Source organism: Choristoneura fumiferana, chromosome 20 (genome assembly GCF_025370935.1).
Source record: "Choristoneura fumiferana chromosome 20, NRCan_CFum_1, whole genome shotgun sequence".
Lineage (NCBI taxonomy): Eukaryota > Metazoa > Arthropoda > Insecta > Lepidoptera > Tortricidae > Choristoneura > Choristoneura fumiferana.
In genome coordinates, this window is record NC_133491.1 from 7915851 (window position 1) to 7935030 (window position 19180).

At 37.6% G+C, this 19180-nt stretch overlaps 1 protein-coding gene across 1 annotated transcript; it reads right to left on the reverse strand.

The window, feature by feature from the left end:
* Positions 1-812: 812 nt before the first annotated feature.
* LOC141439403 (uncharacterized) lies at positions 813-18248 on the reverse strand. Its single transcript, XM_074103687.1, has 6 exons — positions 18218-18248; positions 11083-11258; positions 9937-10043; positions 6993-7180; positions 2876-2988; positions 813-1786 (listed from the first exon to the last, which is right to left on the reverse strand). Exons 1-6 carry the CDS (start codon positions 18246-18248, stop codon positions 1562-1564), a joined length of 840 nt encoding a protein of 279 aa, XP_073959788.1. The 3' UTR covers positions 813-1561.
* Between the last annotated feature and the right edge of the window lie 932 nt (positions 18249-19180).

Sequence of the window (19180 nt, forward strand, 5' to 3'; positions counted from 1 at the left end):
AACTTTGGCCGTGTCGATATCTTTGCCCTTGACTGTACCTACCTACTGTATAGGAGAAACAATGAGTGAGCGCAGCAGCAGTGATTATAATTAAATCAGTATTTTTTGTCTATTTAAACCAATAAGTAAAAGTAACTTATAAGTTTAGTGTTGCATACAGTTATTTACGATCGAAAATATGGATTGGCGCTAAGTTGTTGAAAAATTTCGAAAAATAATGTCGGGCGCGGCTAATGTACGACTGAGTAGATAGATACCTACTCGTATTAGTCGTTCAAGAGTGTATAACGATTGTATTGTACTGTAAACTCTTTACTGTACATATGAAATTAACGAATAACAAGATAATAGGACGTACAAAGGCGAACTTATCCCTTAAAGGGATCTCTTCCAGTATAATGCACGACTTGACAATTCGTGCCTTTATTTATGGGAAATTACACAAGCTAGATTTGTACCAATTTGTACCTACATCCATAAGTGTTTAGAAGAAACTTGTAGAGATAAGTCAAAAGAAATTTTGTTGGGACTCTTAATTTATTGATTAGGTACGAGTAGTTAAGCGTTTAATTCATAATCATGATCATCTCAGCCGTAGGACGTCCACTTTTGGACATAGGCCTTCCCCATAGACCTCCAGTGGCTTCGGTTGGCAGCAGCTTGCATCCGCCGTGAACCCGCGGCTAATTAACCAGGTCATCCATCCATCTCGAGGTGGACATAAACAAGTATGTAGGTACATACTTGTTGATGTTCCAAATTGGTACGGGAGAGTTGGGACGGGCTAGACAGATTTGAATAAGCAATAAAAACAGTTTTAAAGTGATATTTTATTCTACCTTCATGTAACATTAATATCTCATTATACTAAGGTACAAAATAAGGCTATATCGTGAGATGTGAACTTACTTAAGGCAGTTTTTGCTTTTCGTGTAGTGCATTATTTCTACTATTTACATCGACTTATAGTTAATTTTCTTTTACATTGTATAGAGATAATAGACTTGGTCGAGTTGCACTCATGTACAATTTAGATAAAGCGTTCAATTTTTTGCAATCATAAGCGAAAACTCATCTAGTTTTAGATACTTAAAAGTAGATCACTAAGGCAGTATAAACCTACGTTTTAACCTAATTCGAAAACTGCCTATGTTAGATGACTAGACATAACATTCGTCTCTTACACATTATTAAGTTCGTATAGGTAGCTATTTTATTGCAATAAAAAGTTACTTGATTGACAGTTTTGTAAAATATAATTATTTAACCTACCTTTATCTATCGTTGATACCACGGTATACTTACCTCACCAATAGGTGGAAAATATCATAGCATGACTAGGGCATACAAAATGTACAGTATAGTCACTAGTGCGTTGGACACAATGACAATCGTTAAGATAAGTCCCTCTAAGGTATAGGGATCTCTTCCAGTCACTTTACGCCGTGCCGATGAGAGTAGGTTGATAAATTATTCGGTCAATGAACGCTATTCTTGTTAGATTACCGTGCTTTAGAGAATCCTTCTTCCTATTGGTAAGATACTATACGCTATTTCAGTATTACACTATAACGGAATGTCTGTTAGTTTTCTTGTCTGGCACGTAAGGTTCCAGTTTTGCTGGTTCGGTGTTCAGAGCGCTGTAGTCGACGGGGAAGGGAGGTTGGGGAAGGGTGTCTTTGGAGGGAACGAGGACCCACTGCCCCGGGCCGTTAGGATTTTTCCCCATCAGCCAGTTGGTGAAGCAGTGCACGTACGTGCCGTAGTCCAGGATTAGGTAACCGTTCTGGAAAATAAAAAGACATTGGAGCTATTTCAAAACTGACTAATAAAATGCAATAAATATCGTGGAACGATTCGCACACATTGACTTGGTTTTAACTAAGCGAAGCTTTTACAGTCAGCAGAAGAAGTAGATGAGCGGTTGAGATCTAAACACTCTTATTACATTGACAGTAGGGTCGTGTGTAGTATAGATTTTAGAGCACCTTAACCGCTTATCCACTTCTGCTGCACTATGGGTATGAGAAACATAGGCACTTATAGAGCGCATATTTTTACCAGAATTCGTAGCTACCCAGAACATCTGGATTCATAATTACAGTCACTAATCACTAGCTAGGCTTTCCGGTACCTACTAGAATGGTGCGCTGGTTTGAGACGAACTATGCATAAGACGCAGGTACGTACCTAGGTTTTCACAATAAATCAATTAAAAATGTAATATGTATTTAAGTATGTATTTATCTATATAAGTACCTATGTTTATCCGTATTCATAGTACAAGCTTTGCTTAGTTTGGGACTAGGTCAATTGGTGTCAAGTGTCCCATGTTATTGTTATTATTAATTCCATAATATTTTTTTTACGCTATGAAATATAGTTTTTAGTTACGGGATGCAATGCTTCGTTTTGACTTCATTAAGTTACCTACTAATGACGTTATCGAGCCCCCAATTGAGGCACCCATCTTAGTTACTCGCACTTTTCTAGCCATTCTAGCCTGATTTTTATATTAATTAATGAACTACTATATACTTTTTACCTTACGTCTCAGTTACCACAAGGGCAAGACAGCTATGTCTATCCGTCAAATATGTGTTTTCATGTAGGAAATCCGCCCTCTTCAACTTCCACACAGCTTAATAGACCCATATATGTCTCACAAATCCAACCATCATAAACAACACAAAAAAGTTGCAGTTCATTGATAGGGCATCGGAAAAGTATCCGCTTGAAATATGTAATCAATTAGGTACCTACTTTTCTGTTGCCAATAACTCCTATGATAAGACGAGATTAATTTTAAAATTTACTTTTTCTCTCCTCAGCACTATTTTTAAAAGAAGATATCGATAAGTGGAACATCACTCACACTAGTCAACCGGTCGTGGGCAGTGTCGATAATTTCGTCGACTCGTTGGGCACTGAGGCCGATGACGGAGCGGTAGAACGCCGCGAGCGCCGCCTTCGTTATCTCGCCGCTACCTGCGACAGGCAAATAATTTAAATTCCAACTGAAATTATTCATGTGCGTTGACGGTACTTAGTAACGCTTTGAACAAGGACACGAATTTGGGGATTGAAAATTATTTTAATTAAACCGCTGTCGTAGTCGAACGACGGAAATTGAGCTTCTAGCCTTATTCTGGCCACTACGAACATGCTTAAAATATTTCATGTATACGTTTTGACTTTTAACAAGTTAATATTCGCTTTTTAAAGTGGTAAAAATCTGGTTTAAACTTTTGTATTAATTTGTCAGAAGGGATACGGTGACAATGTATTAGGTAAAGTGTAAAGATACCTTTGATATCTAGCACTTTCGAGGATGTGATATCACAAATCAATCCTCTGATGACTTGAAAGCATCAGCCATCGAATGAGTAGGTAACTTTAACGTACCTACACAGTATCGTGTATGGAGGCAAAATTTAACAGACTGCCTTTGTGAAAATTTACAGCAGCCAGCTCTGAATTATGATGAAAGTCAGACGAGTGAACCGAAGACAAAGAGTTGGCGGGGCGAGAGGCATTCATATAAAACTTGAACGAAACAGGAAGCCTGCTGCGATGCAATGTCACTGAATTTTGGCTGCAGACGTTGCGCGAAGTGCCAAAACTTGGAATGTACCCAAATCTCCGGAATAAAATAAAACTTGAACACATAAAAAAGAGATCCATGGAATGAAATACATTCAATTCTATTTGGCTTCTATGAGTTAGGCTTTAGTTCCTATTCGATATTTCCTTTCTTTGAAAATAAAAAAACTAAGTACCTACCTACCTAATAGTTATGCACATCGGAATTTGTCTCATAAATTTTCCCGCCGTCGTTATCCGGTTCCTAGCTTCTGTTAAAGACGACAAATCACACGGCACCACTCCTATTTAGTTTTCTTTCCCACAAAAGAGGGGAAAACTGGAAAAATAGGCACCATTAATCTGTAATCAATCGCCGTTCCAGTTTTATATTCCGTTCTCACGCGAGGAGAACAAATATTTTATGTTTTGGGCAATTAGTGTGATTCACGAGGTCGCCCGGCCGACGGTTTTACGTCAAAAAGTCGATTCGTTCTCACGGCCAATTCCAATTTCGACTGTCATCGCCATCAATAAATTAAACTGAAACAATTCAATTAAATCACTCACTTTAATCAAGCCACACTAGACCTAAAAGTTGAAATTAGTTTACTTAATTGAATTTATAATTTTGGCGCTTAATTAATGCAATCAAAACCTAGTAGCTTAGGTACAGATTTTTATGGTGAGATTTTCAGTGTAAAAATGAAGTCTCACATTCATAATTACTTTTTACTAATGAATTTATTATTAAAATTAGTACCTAACAGCAAGGAACAATTAGGTAAAGACCTAACAGTGTGATACATAATTGCATAAGTAGTTATTTATACTGAAATAATTACATTCACATATTTCATATGTAGGTAGGTACATACGTTATTAATTTCTAAAAGCATCTTTAAGTAAAATTGCCCTCTCATTCTGACAGGAAGCTTGTGCCCAGCAGTGAGACGTGTTAAGCTGGAATGATGATGATGAAGGAAAATAAGTAGGTACACCTACCTGTCAAGATAATTTAATTTATATCTCTTACTAAGACTTAGTACTTATACCTAATTATAAGAGGTATTTTAAGTAAATTAGTAAAGCAAGCTGTATCGGTAAACCGGTAGTAGGGACGCTGCCGTCAGAGGGTTCGCTCGTCGAATTAATCCCGTCGATCAACCTGCCCGCTTGTAAATCCACCGCCCACGGCCCAACTTCGACCGGAACACGGCTTTTTCTGATAAAGCGATAACCTAGATAAAGACGCGTTAAGCTCGTCAATTTAACTATATGTATATGTTTAATTTAATTATATGTATGTTAGTCTTTAAGGTATTTATTGTATAGGCCGTGTTGCCTGAAATAAATGGTTTATTATAATTTACAATGACTGATTATTTTCCATTTTTTTTTTAATTCGACTAGATGGAAAACGAGCAAGTGGGTCTCCTGATGGTTAGAGATCACCACTGCCCATAAACATCTGCAACGCCAGGGGTATTGCAGATGCGTTGCCAACCTAGAGGCCTAAGATGGGATACCTCAAGTGCCAGTAATTTCACCGGCTGTCTTACTCTCCACGCCAAAACACAACACTTCACAACAGTGCAAGCACTGCTGCTTCACGGCAGGATTAGCGAGCAAGATGGTGGTAGCAATCCGGGCGGACCTTGCACAAGGTCCTACCACATGGAAAATAATAATATAATATCAGCATAATAGGTATGTATGTACCTTCTTACTTTTTCATGGTTAGCACTCTAATTAGTAATTAATGTGGTGTCTAGTCCAGTCCAGTAGATCAGGTATAAAATTTTAAGGAGTCGTTGAAAAATATCATTGCCAAAATTCGTTCTGATTTTGACCTTCATTCATGCTCTTAATAAAAGGGACACAAAAATTGTGTGCTTCTAAAGCCTACGAGTATTTTAAATATTTGTTTCTTTTTCCAAAAATCTTTGCAATAGGTATACCTAGGTACCTAGTGCCATCCACGAAGACGCGTGATTTTGTCAAAATTTAGTTAGACATTGATGACATTGTAATAAGACTCTACCTATAATATAAACCTACCTACATCCCTTAAGCTTCTGTTTAATAACCTAACCATAAAAAAAAAAACATTTTTATTTTAATACAAGCTTTTTTGCTGACTGTACTTGCATTGTCATCCAAATTACATTTGCATACCAAATTTCAAGTCGATGCTATTAACCGTTGAAGAGTTCCGTCCCGCGGAGACGATCTTGGCTGGACTACCAGGATGTCACTACTAGATTATTGTATTGTCACGCGATTAACATAGTATTCCAAATTTAAAGTCAATCTGACTACTGGAAATTAGTCAAATTTAACTTGCAAGATTTGATTAGCGCTGTTTAGTTTAATAATCATACTTTCGTAGGCACCTATCACCTATAACTATCTCCCTTGGATGGAATTACAAAGTGATTAAAGGATAATATAGGTCAAAATACAGTTGAATCTTCCTCCTCCTTATGTCGTATCTAATGTAATGAGGATCGTGGCCTCCTTCTGCATCACTTTCTCTCGCACGATCTTCTAACTATTTCTGTCTCTAGTGGTGTGGAGAGCGTTGCGAACTGTAGAGTCAAGAGCGGTGCGGATCTGGTCAGACCAACGTGTTGGGCTGCGAACACGAGGCCTCTTCCCATCCACTTTACGGTCACTCAGAATTAGCTTCTCGAGGTCACTGTCTTTCCTTGCAATGTGACCGAAGTATTCAAGAACTCGGCGCAGACAATCGGATGACAGTCGCGATCGAGGAGACTTCGAATTCTCTCAATATGGAGGCATTATTTAGTCCAAAATGTACAGTTAAATACAGGTCAGCCAAACAGTTCAAAATCTAGGTGGGTACGTAATAGTAAATATGTATTTCTCATTTAGATTTCCAATTCCGAACGCCACGCTTACAAACCAAAGTATGCCAAAATAACGTAACTGGACGTAACGTAATATGTAGGTTCTTGGACCGAAAACAATTTAATAGGAAGTGAGGGGAAAAATGTAGGGCTCAATTCCGTCCCAAGCGTAAAGTGTTCATAAAAGCCCTACAACCCTCTTGAGGAATAAAATTTACGTCATGTCATGTAGAAATGCTGTGATAAAAATTGGGAAATTAACGGTGATTACATTGTGCTAGCGTTAAGTTTACTTGCGTCCTGTAATAGTAATAGTACATTGTGTTTTAAGAGCGATAAATAGTAACGAGAGTCTATTAGAAGCCCGAAGTTAAAGATTGAGGCGCAGCCACTGTGCGCCCAGTAGTACAATCTCATTACGCCCTTAGGTGTAATACGCAAAAAAAGGCCCTTGGGGTTTATCAACCAAGTTAGCCTGCATGTTCCGACACTGCTTACGAGCAAGTGTAATGAAAAAAATGTTCTGCATTAACTTACTAGTTCTATCAACGACGTGGAACAGTATCTTGCAGAGGTACTGCAGATACAGAGGTAGGTCGGCGAAGCGGCGATGCTCGCTCAGCAGCAGCGCCCAGCGCGCCAGCCAGCCGTCCAGCGTGGTCCGGCCGGGGTACCCGCCGGCCTCCGGCCCGCACACGCGCTTGTAGTACGGCAGCTCGCCGTATCTGGTAAACATTAGGTAAGTTGTTGCCCAAGCTTCAACTGCGAAGATTGCATGTCTCTCTACCCCGTTGGAAATATGCAATTTTCCCGGATAAAAACTATCCTATTTATGTATAGGATGATTCGGGAGATGTGAGCAGGACCAACCGTACCGTATATTACTAGTTCTTTAATCTCAAAATGTGTAAAAAGTGAAGTTAGTAGGTAATGTGTAAGAAGCAAGACAGCCGCGTCAATTCTGTTTTTCTGTTCTTGTCGCGTTTATAAGAGGAAACAATAAGGGAAAATTTGAATAAGAATTAGAAAATAGGTATTTGTAAAATCTATTGCTGTCGCGCAGTGCCCGAACAACCGCGAGCAGAGCGCGCACTGCAGCTTGGACCCGTGAACTTGTTATTTTTAACCGACTTTAAAAAAGGAGGTTATCAATTTGGTTGTATTTTTTTTTATTACCTCAGTCAATCAGTTCCACTTCACCAAATGATAATTTTCAAGAGCAAATGCACAAGTTACTACTCTAATATATCGAAATTACCATAGGTGCAATATTTGAAGAATTCCCTCGATTTCCTTGGGATCCATCATCAGATCCTGATTTGGTGCTTATGGGACCTAATTGAAAGCATTCCTAGACGAAAGAAAAAAAAAGTTACAAATCGGTTCATAAATGACGGAGTTCTGAGGTAACAAACTAAAAAAATACAACCGAATTGATAACCTCCTTTTTTTGAAGTCGGTTAAAAAGTACATAAAATCAACGTTTTGTAGTCCCCTGATTTCTTCTCCAAAACTTGACCTATTTGAAAGAAAAGAAAGAAAGAAAAAAAAATACATTTATTCGAAACAGTGACTTAGAATAATTACATAAAAGAAAGACAAAGAAAACAGTGTAGGTATAGGTTACTGTTCACGAAACGTACGTACGTGTTTAACTTATTTTTAGTAGTAGAGCAAGAATGAAGAACGAAAGAAATAACGAGCATACTACGTTTGTATGGAAAAACGGCCCTTGGATCTTTGTCACACTGCATACCTAGAGATGTACACTACACCATATACTTGATGAAACAAATGTCATGCTGAAGGGCAATCAAACCGCCCATTTAATATTCTGACATACATAATATCCGGTCCCGGTATGACAAATGAACTTGTAACGATGTTAGCCTGTAGTGTTATAACTACGGTTAATGAAACCGTCAACCGTAGCACGTCTACGAGTGCTACGGCGTAGACGTAGAGAGTTGATAATGAATGATTATGATGAGAAGTACGAGATAACCTCTGCCCTAGTCCTTTTTAACGTGTAAAAAATTTCAAACGGTATTTCTGTAGCGGATTGGGAACTTCGCACGCACCATTGAATCGCTTCGCAGGTTTGTGCAGGTTTCCTCACGATGTTTTAAAATGTAAATTTCAAATGTAATTCCGCACATGAATTTCGAAAAACTCAGAGGTGCGAGCCGGACCCGCACGGGGCCCGCGTGGGAACTATGGCCCAAGCCCTCTTGTTCTGAGAGGAGGCCTGTGCCCAGCAGTGGGACGAATATAGGCTGGGATGATGATTTCTGTAGCAACTCAAAGAGATTTACACTATTTTCGAATGATATTTTAAAATCGCTCGCAAAGTAGTTTTATCACGGAAATGTAAATAAATAGGTTTCCCCTAAGAACATTTATATTATTACAGTGTGACCTTAATATTTATAACTTTCTTCATATGCAACAATACAATACAATATGCAGTATGTTTTTAAATTAATCCGCAATATATCGGCAGATGTTTGTAAATGTTGTTCGGGATTCGTTTATTATTTGCTACGGATTTATTTTACAACACTTTTATATAATTTCGACACTCTTATTATGCCCTTGATTTATGTTTAAATTTTCGCATACATATCGCAACCTTGTCTGTCAAGTCTATTTCTAGACATTTTAAATAGTATCTATATATTCATAAGATCACTGGGAATTCGCAGCAAGCCTACGGTAAATGCCGCGCTTGCTAATGACTCTCGCAATTTCACAATTTCGCGGTTGGATGTTTTACGACACAACATAATGTCGACATTGTTTCCTAAAAGATTTCAAAGCGATCTCAAAATTGTTTCAGCCAAAGATGCCGTCATACAAATTAAAGTTATAAATTACAATCACATAAAATAAAGCTGGTCCAGGAATCGAACTCTAGGTAATCTCTTGTCATTTTTTTGTGGCGTTATAATTTTGCTATTGTTTTCTATGTGTTCTCGTCTTAGTACAAATTTAAATATTCTTAACAAGCTCATTCCTGCGGCTTTACCACCGAGGAAAAATAAAAAACTAGTTCCTTGCCTCGTGGAAATTTCGAAAAGAATTCTTCTTAGTGCACATCTATGGTACCTACTTGTAGTAGGTACACGCCTGCGCTCTATTTCAAGACTCTACTTACAAGGCTGTACGTTTTTGGTCAGTCAATCAGTCAGTAACGTCACTATTTTATAGGCTTAGGTACTTACGTTTACACAGATCTCGAACGGGAGTATCGTCAAAATTGTATAATTAGAAACTAAATTATTTCGTGGCGATTTAAACTTCTTATCAAGCACTAGGAAAATCATCAAACACTGTAAAATCCGAGCGCTTCCATTTGTTCCGCTCACTCCCCGTCTTGGCGTTTTGTATCTCTTAATTTGCGAAAGCGAACCTTAATCTTGATGAATAATGATAATTCATTAGCACGCGCCATTAATTATTTGAGCCAACCGAGTCTCACTTGGGAGGCAGGGGGTTGATGAACTGCTCGATGAATTCCCGCTTCACCTCCAGCATTATGTGGAACTCTGACGAATCGGCCGACCAGTCGGCGAAGTGCGCCAGCTTCTGTAAGTTACATTAAACAAACTAAATTATTCCCTTTCATTCTAAGTTAATGCGGTTAAAAGACCGTGGTATGTATTAAGGCTTATTTTTCACATCAAAATCTAGGTCTTATGGTGTTTTTCCACTGGCGAGGCGAGACGAGACGAAGCGAGACGAGAATTGAAATTTGTATGCAATCTCGCGGGCGCTGCCATACAAATTTCAATTCTCGTCTCGCCTCGTCTCGTCTCGCCTTGTCTCGTCTCGCCTCGCCGGTGGAAGACCACCTTTATAGTCCCACTGCGGGTAGATACAAGCTTCCTTTCAGAATGAGAGGGCTTGACTTGAGCTGTTGTTGAATTTCTGCACAGTGCAAGAAATATTGCGGGACTGTGTGGTTATTCCATTTACAAATAATTGATCGAAACATTGATTAGAACACAAAGTACCTATCTACCTACAACTGCAAAATGAAATATAATAATGTTTCTTGGATTTACTAATAAGTTACAGGCATAAATTATTACGAGGCCCACTAATTTTAAGCAGCGTTTCCACCAATAATGTGCGAGGATGTGTTCCACACACATCCTCGCACAGCACATCTCTGGTGGAAACAGCTGAGCAGAGCGAGGCGAGGTAAATGAAGCGTTTCTATTGGTTAATGAAAAACATATTCCTCGCAACACATCCTCGCACATTTCTCACCAACTCTCATACAGTCACCAATGTCTGCCACAGCAGAGCGTGCAAAAACATCTGACACGTTCTGCCGACTTTAGAAATAGAGATCAGATATTTATGCCCACTTTGTTGTGTCAGATATTGGTGACTGTACATTTTGGGTATGCTGGTAATTACAATTAACTGTAATTAAATTAGTGGATCCTCGAAATAATTGATTAATTCTTACCATAAATACCTACCTGGCGGAGCCTTATATCAATGAACTATAAACTTTTAGCTTGCTTCTCCGCTAATACAAGCCGTTTTGTGGTAGCGAGGAGCAAGATTAAAGATTTTAGTTCATTAAAGAAATCTCCTTATGTTTACTCCTTACCTCAAAGAACGGATCGAAGTCCTGATCGCAGATGACGTCATCCCGGTCGTGATCCAGCAGCTCGGTGAAGAACAACGTCATCTTCTCCATCTGCACCGAGCTCAGCTGTGCCAGGGGCTGCTCCTCCTCCAGGTCCAGGCATCCCAGGTCTTCGCTGAACCGGTTGACCCACGTCGCTGGTGGAACGGATTAGCACATCAGATGCATTGTCTAACGCATTTGGAAACAACCAAATTCACTGTTTCTTTCTGTTAGGTTAAAATGAGGGTAGATCTCGAGGGTTCCCTGGTCAAACCCGACGAGTCGAAATAATTGACTGTTGAAAAAAGAACGCTATATGTAGATGTTTAAAATCGAAATTTTTATGAATTATTAGATCGAATTATTGATATTAAATCGAGTTAGCCCGACATGTTTCGGCTTATCCATAGCCCTTCCGAAAACGCAACGGCGGCGGCGGGGGTAGTTGTGCGCCGATGTCAGTTTTGTCGGGTAGTCGCGCGAGTAGAGCGGCGGCGCGCAGTGCGTGTGTTGCAGCAGCCGCCGAGTCGCGTTGCTCCGAAGAGGAAGGGCTACGGATTAGCCCGAAACATGTCGGGCTAAACTCGATTTTATTATTTAATATGGGTGAGTCTCACGGTAGTTTCATGTTCAAAATCGAGTTATTGGGTTTGACCAGGGAACCCTCGATATGGTAAACACGATTGCGAGCGAGTAAACGTTTGACAATATGGTTTTAGGTATGATTAATGACAATGGCACACACTGAAGTCACTCATATGTCGCCAACATTGTAGTTCCTTTAATGTGTACAGCAATTTAAATAGACCGTTGGTCGGCCGAGCGATCTAAATTTTGTTGTCGGCAACATAATTAGGTACCTACTTAATGTAGGTGGCTAGAAGACTTTGATGTGTCCTTTGTACAAAATCTAGTCATATTACTCGTATTAATGACAGAGCGAGCGAAGCGTCTTTTCGTTTCAGCTATGGCAAAAATATTTTCGTACGTCTCGTCTGTCCGGATGTTCTTGTTCTACTCTAAGTATAGGTCACATTTCTGAACCGGTACTTGTGAAACGTTGTGAACATTTTTAATAATTATAACTAGGATTATGTTCTTATAATGTTTTGGTTATTGGGTAATTATTTGAGGTGTAAGATAAATGTTACAGAAATAAAAACACACATTTTGATGTGGTCTGTTTTATTTTGAACATAAGGATATGTACCGATAAGATGCCTTATATTATAAGAGATCGATAAAGTTTATTTTGGTTAAAAAAAGCAAAAATCCAATTTTAACGGTAACGAAAATGAGCATCGAGACCACGAAAAAGAACATTTTGTTTATTTTTAAATCTTATAATTGTACTATTTGAATGAAAATCCGATCATAATGAGAAAACGAATAAGCATTTTTTAATTAATCAGGTATCAACAGAAATAGACAATCGATATCTATATAAAAAAAAATTAAAACTTGACCACGAAAATGACGACTTCAAATTGTCATTTTTGTAACCTTTTAAATACTATCTAGAAATTACATAATTAAAGTAAGATTAATAACTTCAACTCACAAACCAAAACAGTTTTCAATACCTTCCCCCCCGTGCAGGTCTACGGTAGACCAGAACGAAATTATGTTACAACGAAACAACACAACAAAATGCTCCTCTAAATGACGAAGTTTTCTTTTAATATTTAGATATATACATTTCACACGTACATTCAGGGCAAAATAATTCTTGAACCTCTCGCCAGTTAACAAAATTGGCGACGCACTGGTCATAATTCCTATAACCACACCTGGAGCAAATGTTGTTGACGGTCAACCATTCTTCGTTTAAATCAATTAAATCAATAACGGCATAAACGATTACACTGTAAAAAGCAGAAATTCTATAAAAAGTGTTCTGTATTTTTTCTACTTGTAGGGAAAATCATCTTTTTCGTGGTCTTTAATCAGTTTCGTGGCCCATAGGACCACGAAAATGATGACCACGAAATTGAAAAGCTCTTACTTTCGCGGCTCTGCAGTAAATATCCTATAGGTTTGAAGCAAATTAAATCAATATTGAATAACTTAACTGCAAATGACACAGCACCAGTAAAACATTATATTTATTTACCCAATACTTACCAAGTCGCAACCGTAACGAAAATGACGCTCGATCTTTGACGCAAATCTAACTGAACCTTTATTACATTAATTATAGATAAATAATTATGACTTGCGATAAACATTATACTTCATATTGACGCAGTCTTATTTTCAAAGTTGCTTATAGTTAAAAAAGGATTTACAGGAGGTTTCACCTCTTTTTTATGTTTTAAATATTACTTAATAAGTGTGGCTACGAAAATGATGGTGTATTTTGGAACAACGGGAAATGTAGAAAAAAATAGTCTTATCAATGTCCTAATTTTTTTATGTTTGCATGCATGGTATATCATATTATGAACATTCAATCCATGTTTTAAACAGCAAGTTTTTCTATACCTTGTATTTTTTACAATACTACAAAGTAATCAGGGATAATCCGAACCTGACCACGTAACTGACTTTTGTGCAGAAAATTTAAGTTATTGTGGAAAAAAAGATAAAATAGAATAAAATGTATTTACCACAAGTTTCAGTGATAATATCCTAAGCAACTTAAAAACAATAAACGATATATTTCTAATTTTATAACTGAAAATTTGAGTCTGAACACAATTGAACCTCTCGAAATAATAACCCTATTCAGCTTTTTGAAATTCGTAACATGCCGACTAAATCCAATTGTAATCTAATTGTAATTGTAATCTTAATTGCTGCGCTGCATAAAGTATTATGCGCTGCATAAATCCCCTTATTTACAAACAAGGCTGTAATGACTTTTATATTTTTTTAGTATGTACCTACCTAGGTACGGTACCGACGTATCTACCAATTAGTTCCTTAATCCTTACATCGGCCAGGTTCGGGTTTAAGCAAGGGGGTTATTATGTACCCAGGGGAATTACCAGAACATACATTGTGGTGTTCATTAACATTCCATGAAAAAAACCCATGCCAAATTGAATGTATCTGGAATTCTGAATAAAGCGGATGTAATTTCGGAATTTTACATGGGTGAACTGATCCCGTGACTCAAACGGTAAGTATACACCTATTATTACCTAGCCTGGATTGATGTGCCACTGCTGGGCTAAGGCCTATCGGGATAAAAAGTACCCTATGTATATTGTTATTCCAAAGATTTAGACCTTGCCTAATCCGTCCAGCAATTTTAGCTTGAAAGAATAACAAACGCACAAACTTTGCATTAATAATATCAGTAGGAATTTCCCAACAAAGTTTCACGTGTATTGCTAAAAATTAATTAAAAGATCGCTTATGATTGCAAAAGTTGAGGTCAGTTAAAATTTCACGCATCCAATATACATTGTGTAGGCAGACTGTCCTATACGGGAATTACGACCCTTGTTAGCCTGTCACCACTTTGTTAACCAGTTTGTCAGGATCACAACCACGCTGCCAACTACGAGAACGCACGATCCCTTTGGTATATTAAAATTTGCTGGTATATTACACTGCGAGAAACTGAATGAATTAATGGTCTGCCGAAATGAGGGCTATCGCGTATGAATTCACCGGTAGAGGCGCTAGTGTAGCGTGAAGTCTCCAAAATGTCAAATCTCATAGTTTTTGAGTGAGCTACGCGGGTTTATTTATAATTAGAATAATTTTGTGAATATTTTGTATTACCTGAAATTAATTATGGCAATTATGCGTTACAGGGCAAATGAATGTCTGTGTTTTGAGACAGTTTTGTCTTTCGGAAACTTTTGTCCTCCCTTTTTTTCCGAACAAAACGGGACTACGCAACACTGTGGTTGCTCGATATTTTTATGGTACGGTTTTAAGGTGCATTAAACATGATTTTAATCTAAACTTTGTTTTCACGCCCGTAATAACATACTTTGAAAGCCACACTTAAAAACCTCACGCAACAGTGGCGCCATCTAGAAAGACAAAATACGATAGCCCTCATTGCAGCAGTGAGGCCATACTCGTAGTTGAGTTAATTTTGAAAGTTTGTTTAATTTTGAATTCTTGATACCTTGAGGTGATTTAATTCGTATTTGGCTATAATGTTGGGCATTCTTCGTTTGCCTACTGAAATTCAACCTTAATAAAAAAAAAACATTTTTACTGCTGGGAACTCTATAATAGGGGAGCGTAACGAGCGTAAGCAAGAAGGGCTTTTTCTTTATCGGTTTACTAATATGTTTCATAAAATCGAATCTCATAATTTCGTTTCTCATAACAACCTGTAGCAGAATCATCATATCACCGAATTACTGTTCGCTATCATTTCTCATAATTTTGTAAAGCCGAATATTAACATCACCTAATATCGATGAGAATAATATTTATATGTTCGAATAGTTGCTATGCAGAAAGACATATCTCATAATATTACTTTGCAGAAGGATAATAAAAAGTAATTATTTCAAGGAATAATCCTTCTTTACATTGTCAATTTTGCATGTAACTAATAAATAAAACAATACTGCTGTATACTTATGTAATCTGTATTTAATTTTCTAATCTAATTAAACTTGCTATATCATTAGCAATTCGGATATAGTTAGAAAGAACTAAATAAAGAAACACACAAGACCCAATACCTCTATACCTTTAAATGAGCAATTCTTGTATATTAATATTATTATGTGTCATTACGGTTGTGAATCTGACACTGGCTCAGTATAATGCTGAAGCGTTAAAAACACCCCAGCGTTGTTTTAATTGTAGTTCTATATTAACCTTTATTGGCAGCAGTAAGATTCTGGCGCTTGGCCGGCCGCTGCCGTGGCACGCTCGCTTCGCTCGCTCGGCTCGCACGCTGTTATGGTTGCAGTTCTAACCTAACCCAACCTACTATGTAGCTGCTGTTCTGTTCTCGTGCTTTGCCTGCTGCTGTTACAGCACGCTTACTTTGCTGGCCTGACTTTAACCTTAACCCATTCTTATGGTAGCTGTTAGTTGCCTTAACTATGTCATTACGCCATGTTAAAGTCAGCGCTATTTAAAATTCCGTGAAAATACAAAAGTCCAAACTAAGTATTTTGCTATGCCGTTATGCCATATAAAAATTGGCGATATTAATGTTCTGCTATGTAATATTCTGCAAAAGTTTATTCGGCGATATGAGTGTTCTGCTATGTAATATTCTGAGAATTGACTATTATTCGAACTGATAACTATGCAAAGTGATGATTATGCAAAAGTATCATTCGGCTAAAAAAAAATGAGATACCTGTTATGCGAAGTGTAATTCGGAGAATCGATATTATGCAAGATAAAGGGAACCCTTCTTTATCCAAGTTCAGCGGATAGTTACTTTGGATGTTTACTGTACTGAAGCATATTAGATGAGTAGGTATGTAACATATATTTCAGCACGTGTGTACCACGACGCAAATCCTCGCGAATTTTTCATGAAGGTCTATACCCCAGTAATGGGCAGAGCAGCTGTCCCTAATGAAAATGGATGTTTTTCCAAATCCATTTGTGATCTGTGGTATCAGAAATAGTAATGGCTGCGCGAGGAGTCTCCCCAGAGCAAAAACTGAAAAGTAAAATCAACTTGGATGCAGTGGACTAGAAATCTAGCGCGTCAAATAGTCCAAAAGCCAGTAGACATTTTAGAGCAGGAATTCAAGGCAGAGTAAAACTTGAATTATAGGTACTTTATAATACCTAAATATGTAACAGACGATTAAAAGTGATGTGGGCCTTAACCGATCCTCAAGATTTTAAATACACATACGCAAGTTTTTTGTGCGAAAAACTAGGGTAAAATAATATGTTTGATGTATGTTGAATAAAAAATATTAATTAAAAATTAGCATCCGAGAAGTATACCGAGTGTGGTCTGTAATACGACCAAATAATTAAAATATTCGTCAAACTGAACAATATTATTATTAATTCAGCGACTTTAAAATATATATTTTTTTATTACACTAAAGTTTATTCGATGAAGTATGTTTTAATTGTTTGCTCGTATTACAGGCCACATCTGGTATAAACAAATAAAGCCAGGTCTTAAACTTAGCCAGGTTTAATTTTAAAAACTTTATCAGAATATTTTTTGTAACTGAAAATCAAAATAATCACAAAAGTCTGCACATAACTCAAAACGGTATTTGTGTAAGAGGTCGGATAAGCTTCATTATCTTTCAGTCTTTGTTTTGTTTTTAAATAATGATATCTTTTACTGAAAATAAGCTTAAAAATGTGTAGGTACCGTTCGACGGTAGGTAACTGACGCCAAGGCAAGCCAAGCCGAAGATGGCGGGACGCGGGACGACCTGTACCCTTAGTGTAAGTCTTCGGTTACAAAATACGTCTCGATCGCGTTCGCGTTAAAATCTCAATTTATATGGAAACACGAACAGCGCCTCTAGCGGATCGTTTGCGATGTTCGTGTTACCATACAAATTTGTAACCGAAAACTTACACTAAGGGCACTGGCCGCGGAACTAAGCGAGTGCCCGAATACAGCTCTGGAGTTGTGGCGGTCTAGAGGAGAGGCCCGCGACCAGCAATGGAACACAGATAGGTATAAGTTAAGATAAAAAGGGAAAACAAGTATGTCAAGTAAAATGGCAACCAGCTCTTGAAATAAAAATGGAAATAGGGACGAAATGAAACCGTTGAAGAGAAATGAAACGAAAATACAGTTTTCAAAGCATCAGTTGTTAGTTGTTTCTAAGCCGTTTCATGGTTACGCTTGTAAGTAATGTCGTGTACTATTCGCAGTGAAGTGTTTATTGCATCGTTTGAGACGCCATGTTTCTAGTTAGTGGAATTGGAGTTTACTTTCGTAAAGCAAATAAGAACGAACAAAAATATTTACATGGAATAACGCACGCACCATCAGCATATTTTAATAAGCTATCGCCAGGTTAGACTTCGCTCAGTGTCTCAAACGAATATGTGAGTTTGAAAAATGATCACTCATAACTAGTCATAATATCCATTTATAAGCGTTCATTGTGGTTCATGTAATATGGGAACGTTAAATGAACACGCTGTAGCGTTCAAGGTACAGTCGAACGAATGAATCACGTACCAGGGTAGAACCTTTGTGTTACTAACGTCATTTTCACATCCCATAAATCCCAAAGACATCTTAGCAAAATTGTTTATGAAAATAAACAAAACTATATGTTTGTTTGTGAATTGTTTTGGAATATGAACGCTATGTTAACAAATAAAGATACTTTGACTTTGAAAGTTTTTTGATAATGTCCCCGATATATGTTTGATTAATACGGATATATGTATTATGGTATATTTATATACAGGCTTAAAAATATTCATTTAAGTTCTGAATATGAACGGTATGGCTACTTCGATTTGTGGTCGTATCTCTGTAGATTGCTGTAATAAAATTGGGATATCTTTATTTTACAACTCGTCTCCACGTTTCTAAATGCCCACTAAAAAAAAGGTCGCAGCGAACCAATCTAAAATTTATGGCTATCTTTGCCGGAAATAGTACATATTTCCTACGTTCTGTGAATACTCTTTCATAGTCTTTTAGCCACAGGGCTTAACTACTAATAGTATTAACTATCGTAAGGCTCGTCGTGATTGAAACTATCTATTTTCATCATCATCATTATATCACCTAAAAGACTTAAACTGCTGGACAAAGGCCTACACCAATGAGTTCTACTACAACTATCTTGTCATGGAACTCTGGTTCCTGCAGCCTTTACCAGATCGTCGGTACATCTTGTTGGGGGGGGGCTTTCATGCCATGCCAGTTGTCTAAAAGGCTACTAAAAGTGAACAATATACGCTGTAAACCACATTTACTAAAAACCAGTGTTAAAGATGTCCAAACTCTTGGAGTTGTTGTGATAGAGGTAATGAGTCCGGGCTCGAAGCCACGACTATCTTGGGACAAACCAATAGGCTACCACTAAGTTAAATGAAACGGCGTGGTTTCTACGGATAAAGTTTCACTTGACGTGATTAAAAAAAACTACGTCATTTGACATCTTTTAGCGACCGCTAAATGACAGCA

Coding starts and splice junctions, on each gene's coding strand:
- LOC141439403 (XM_074103687.1), bottom strand. CDS start 18,248: ATGACGTTAGTAACACAAAGGTTCTACCCTG. Junction 10,044..11,082: donor ACTTCGATCCGTTCTTTGAG/GTAAGGAGTAAA, acceptor TGTAACTTACAG/AAGCTGGCGCACTTCGCCGA. Junction 7,181..9,936: donor ATCAACCCCCTGCCTCCCAA/GTGAGACTCGGT, acceptor AATGTTTACCAG/ATACGGCGAGCTGCCGTACT.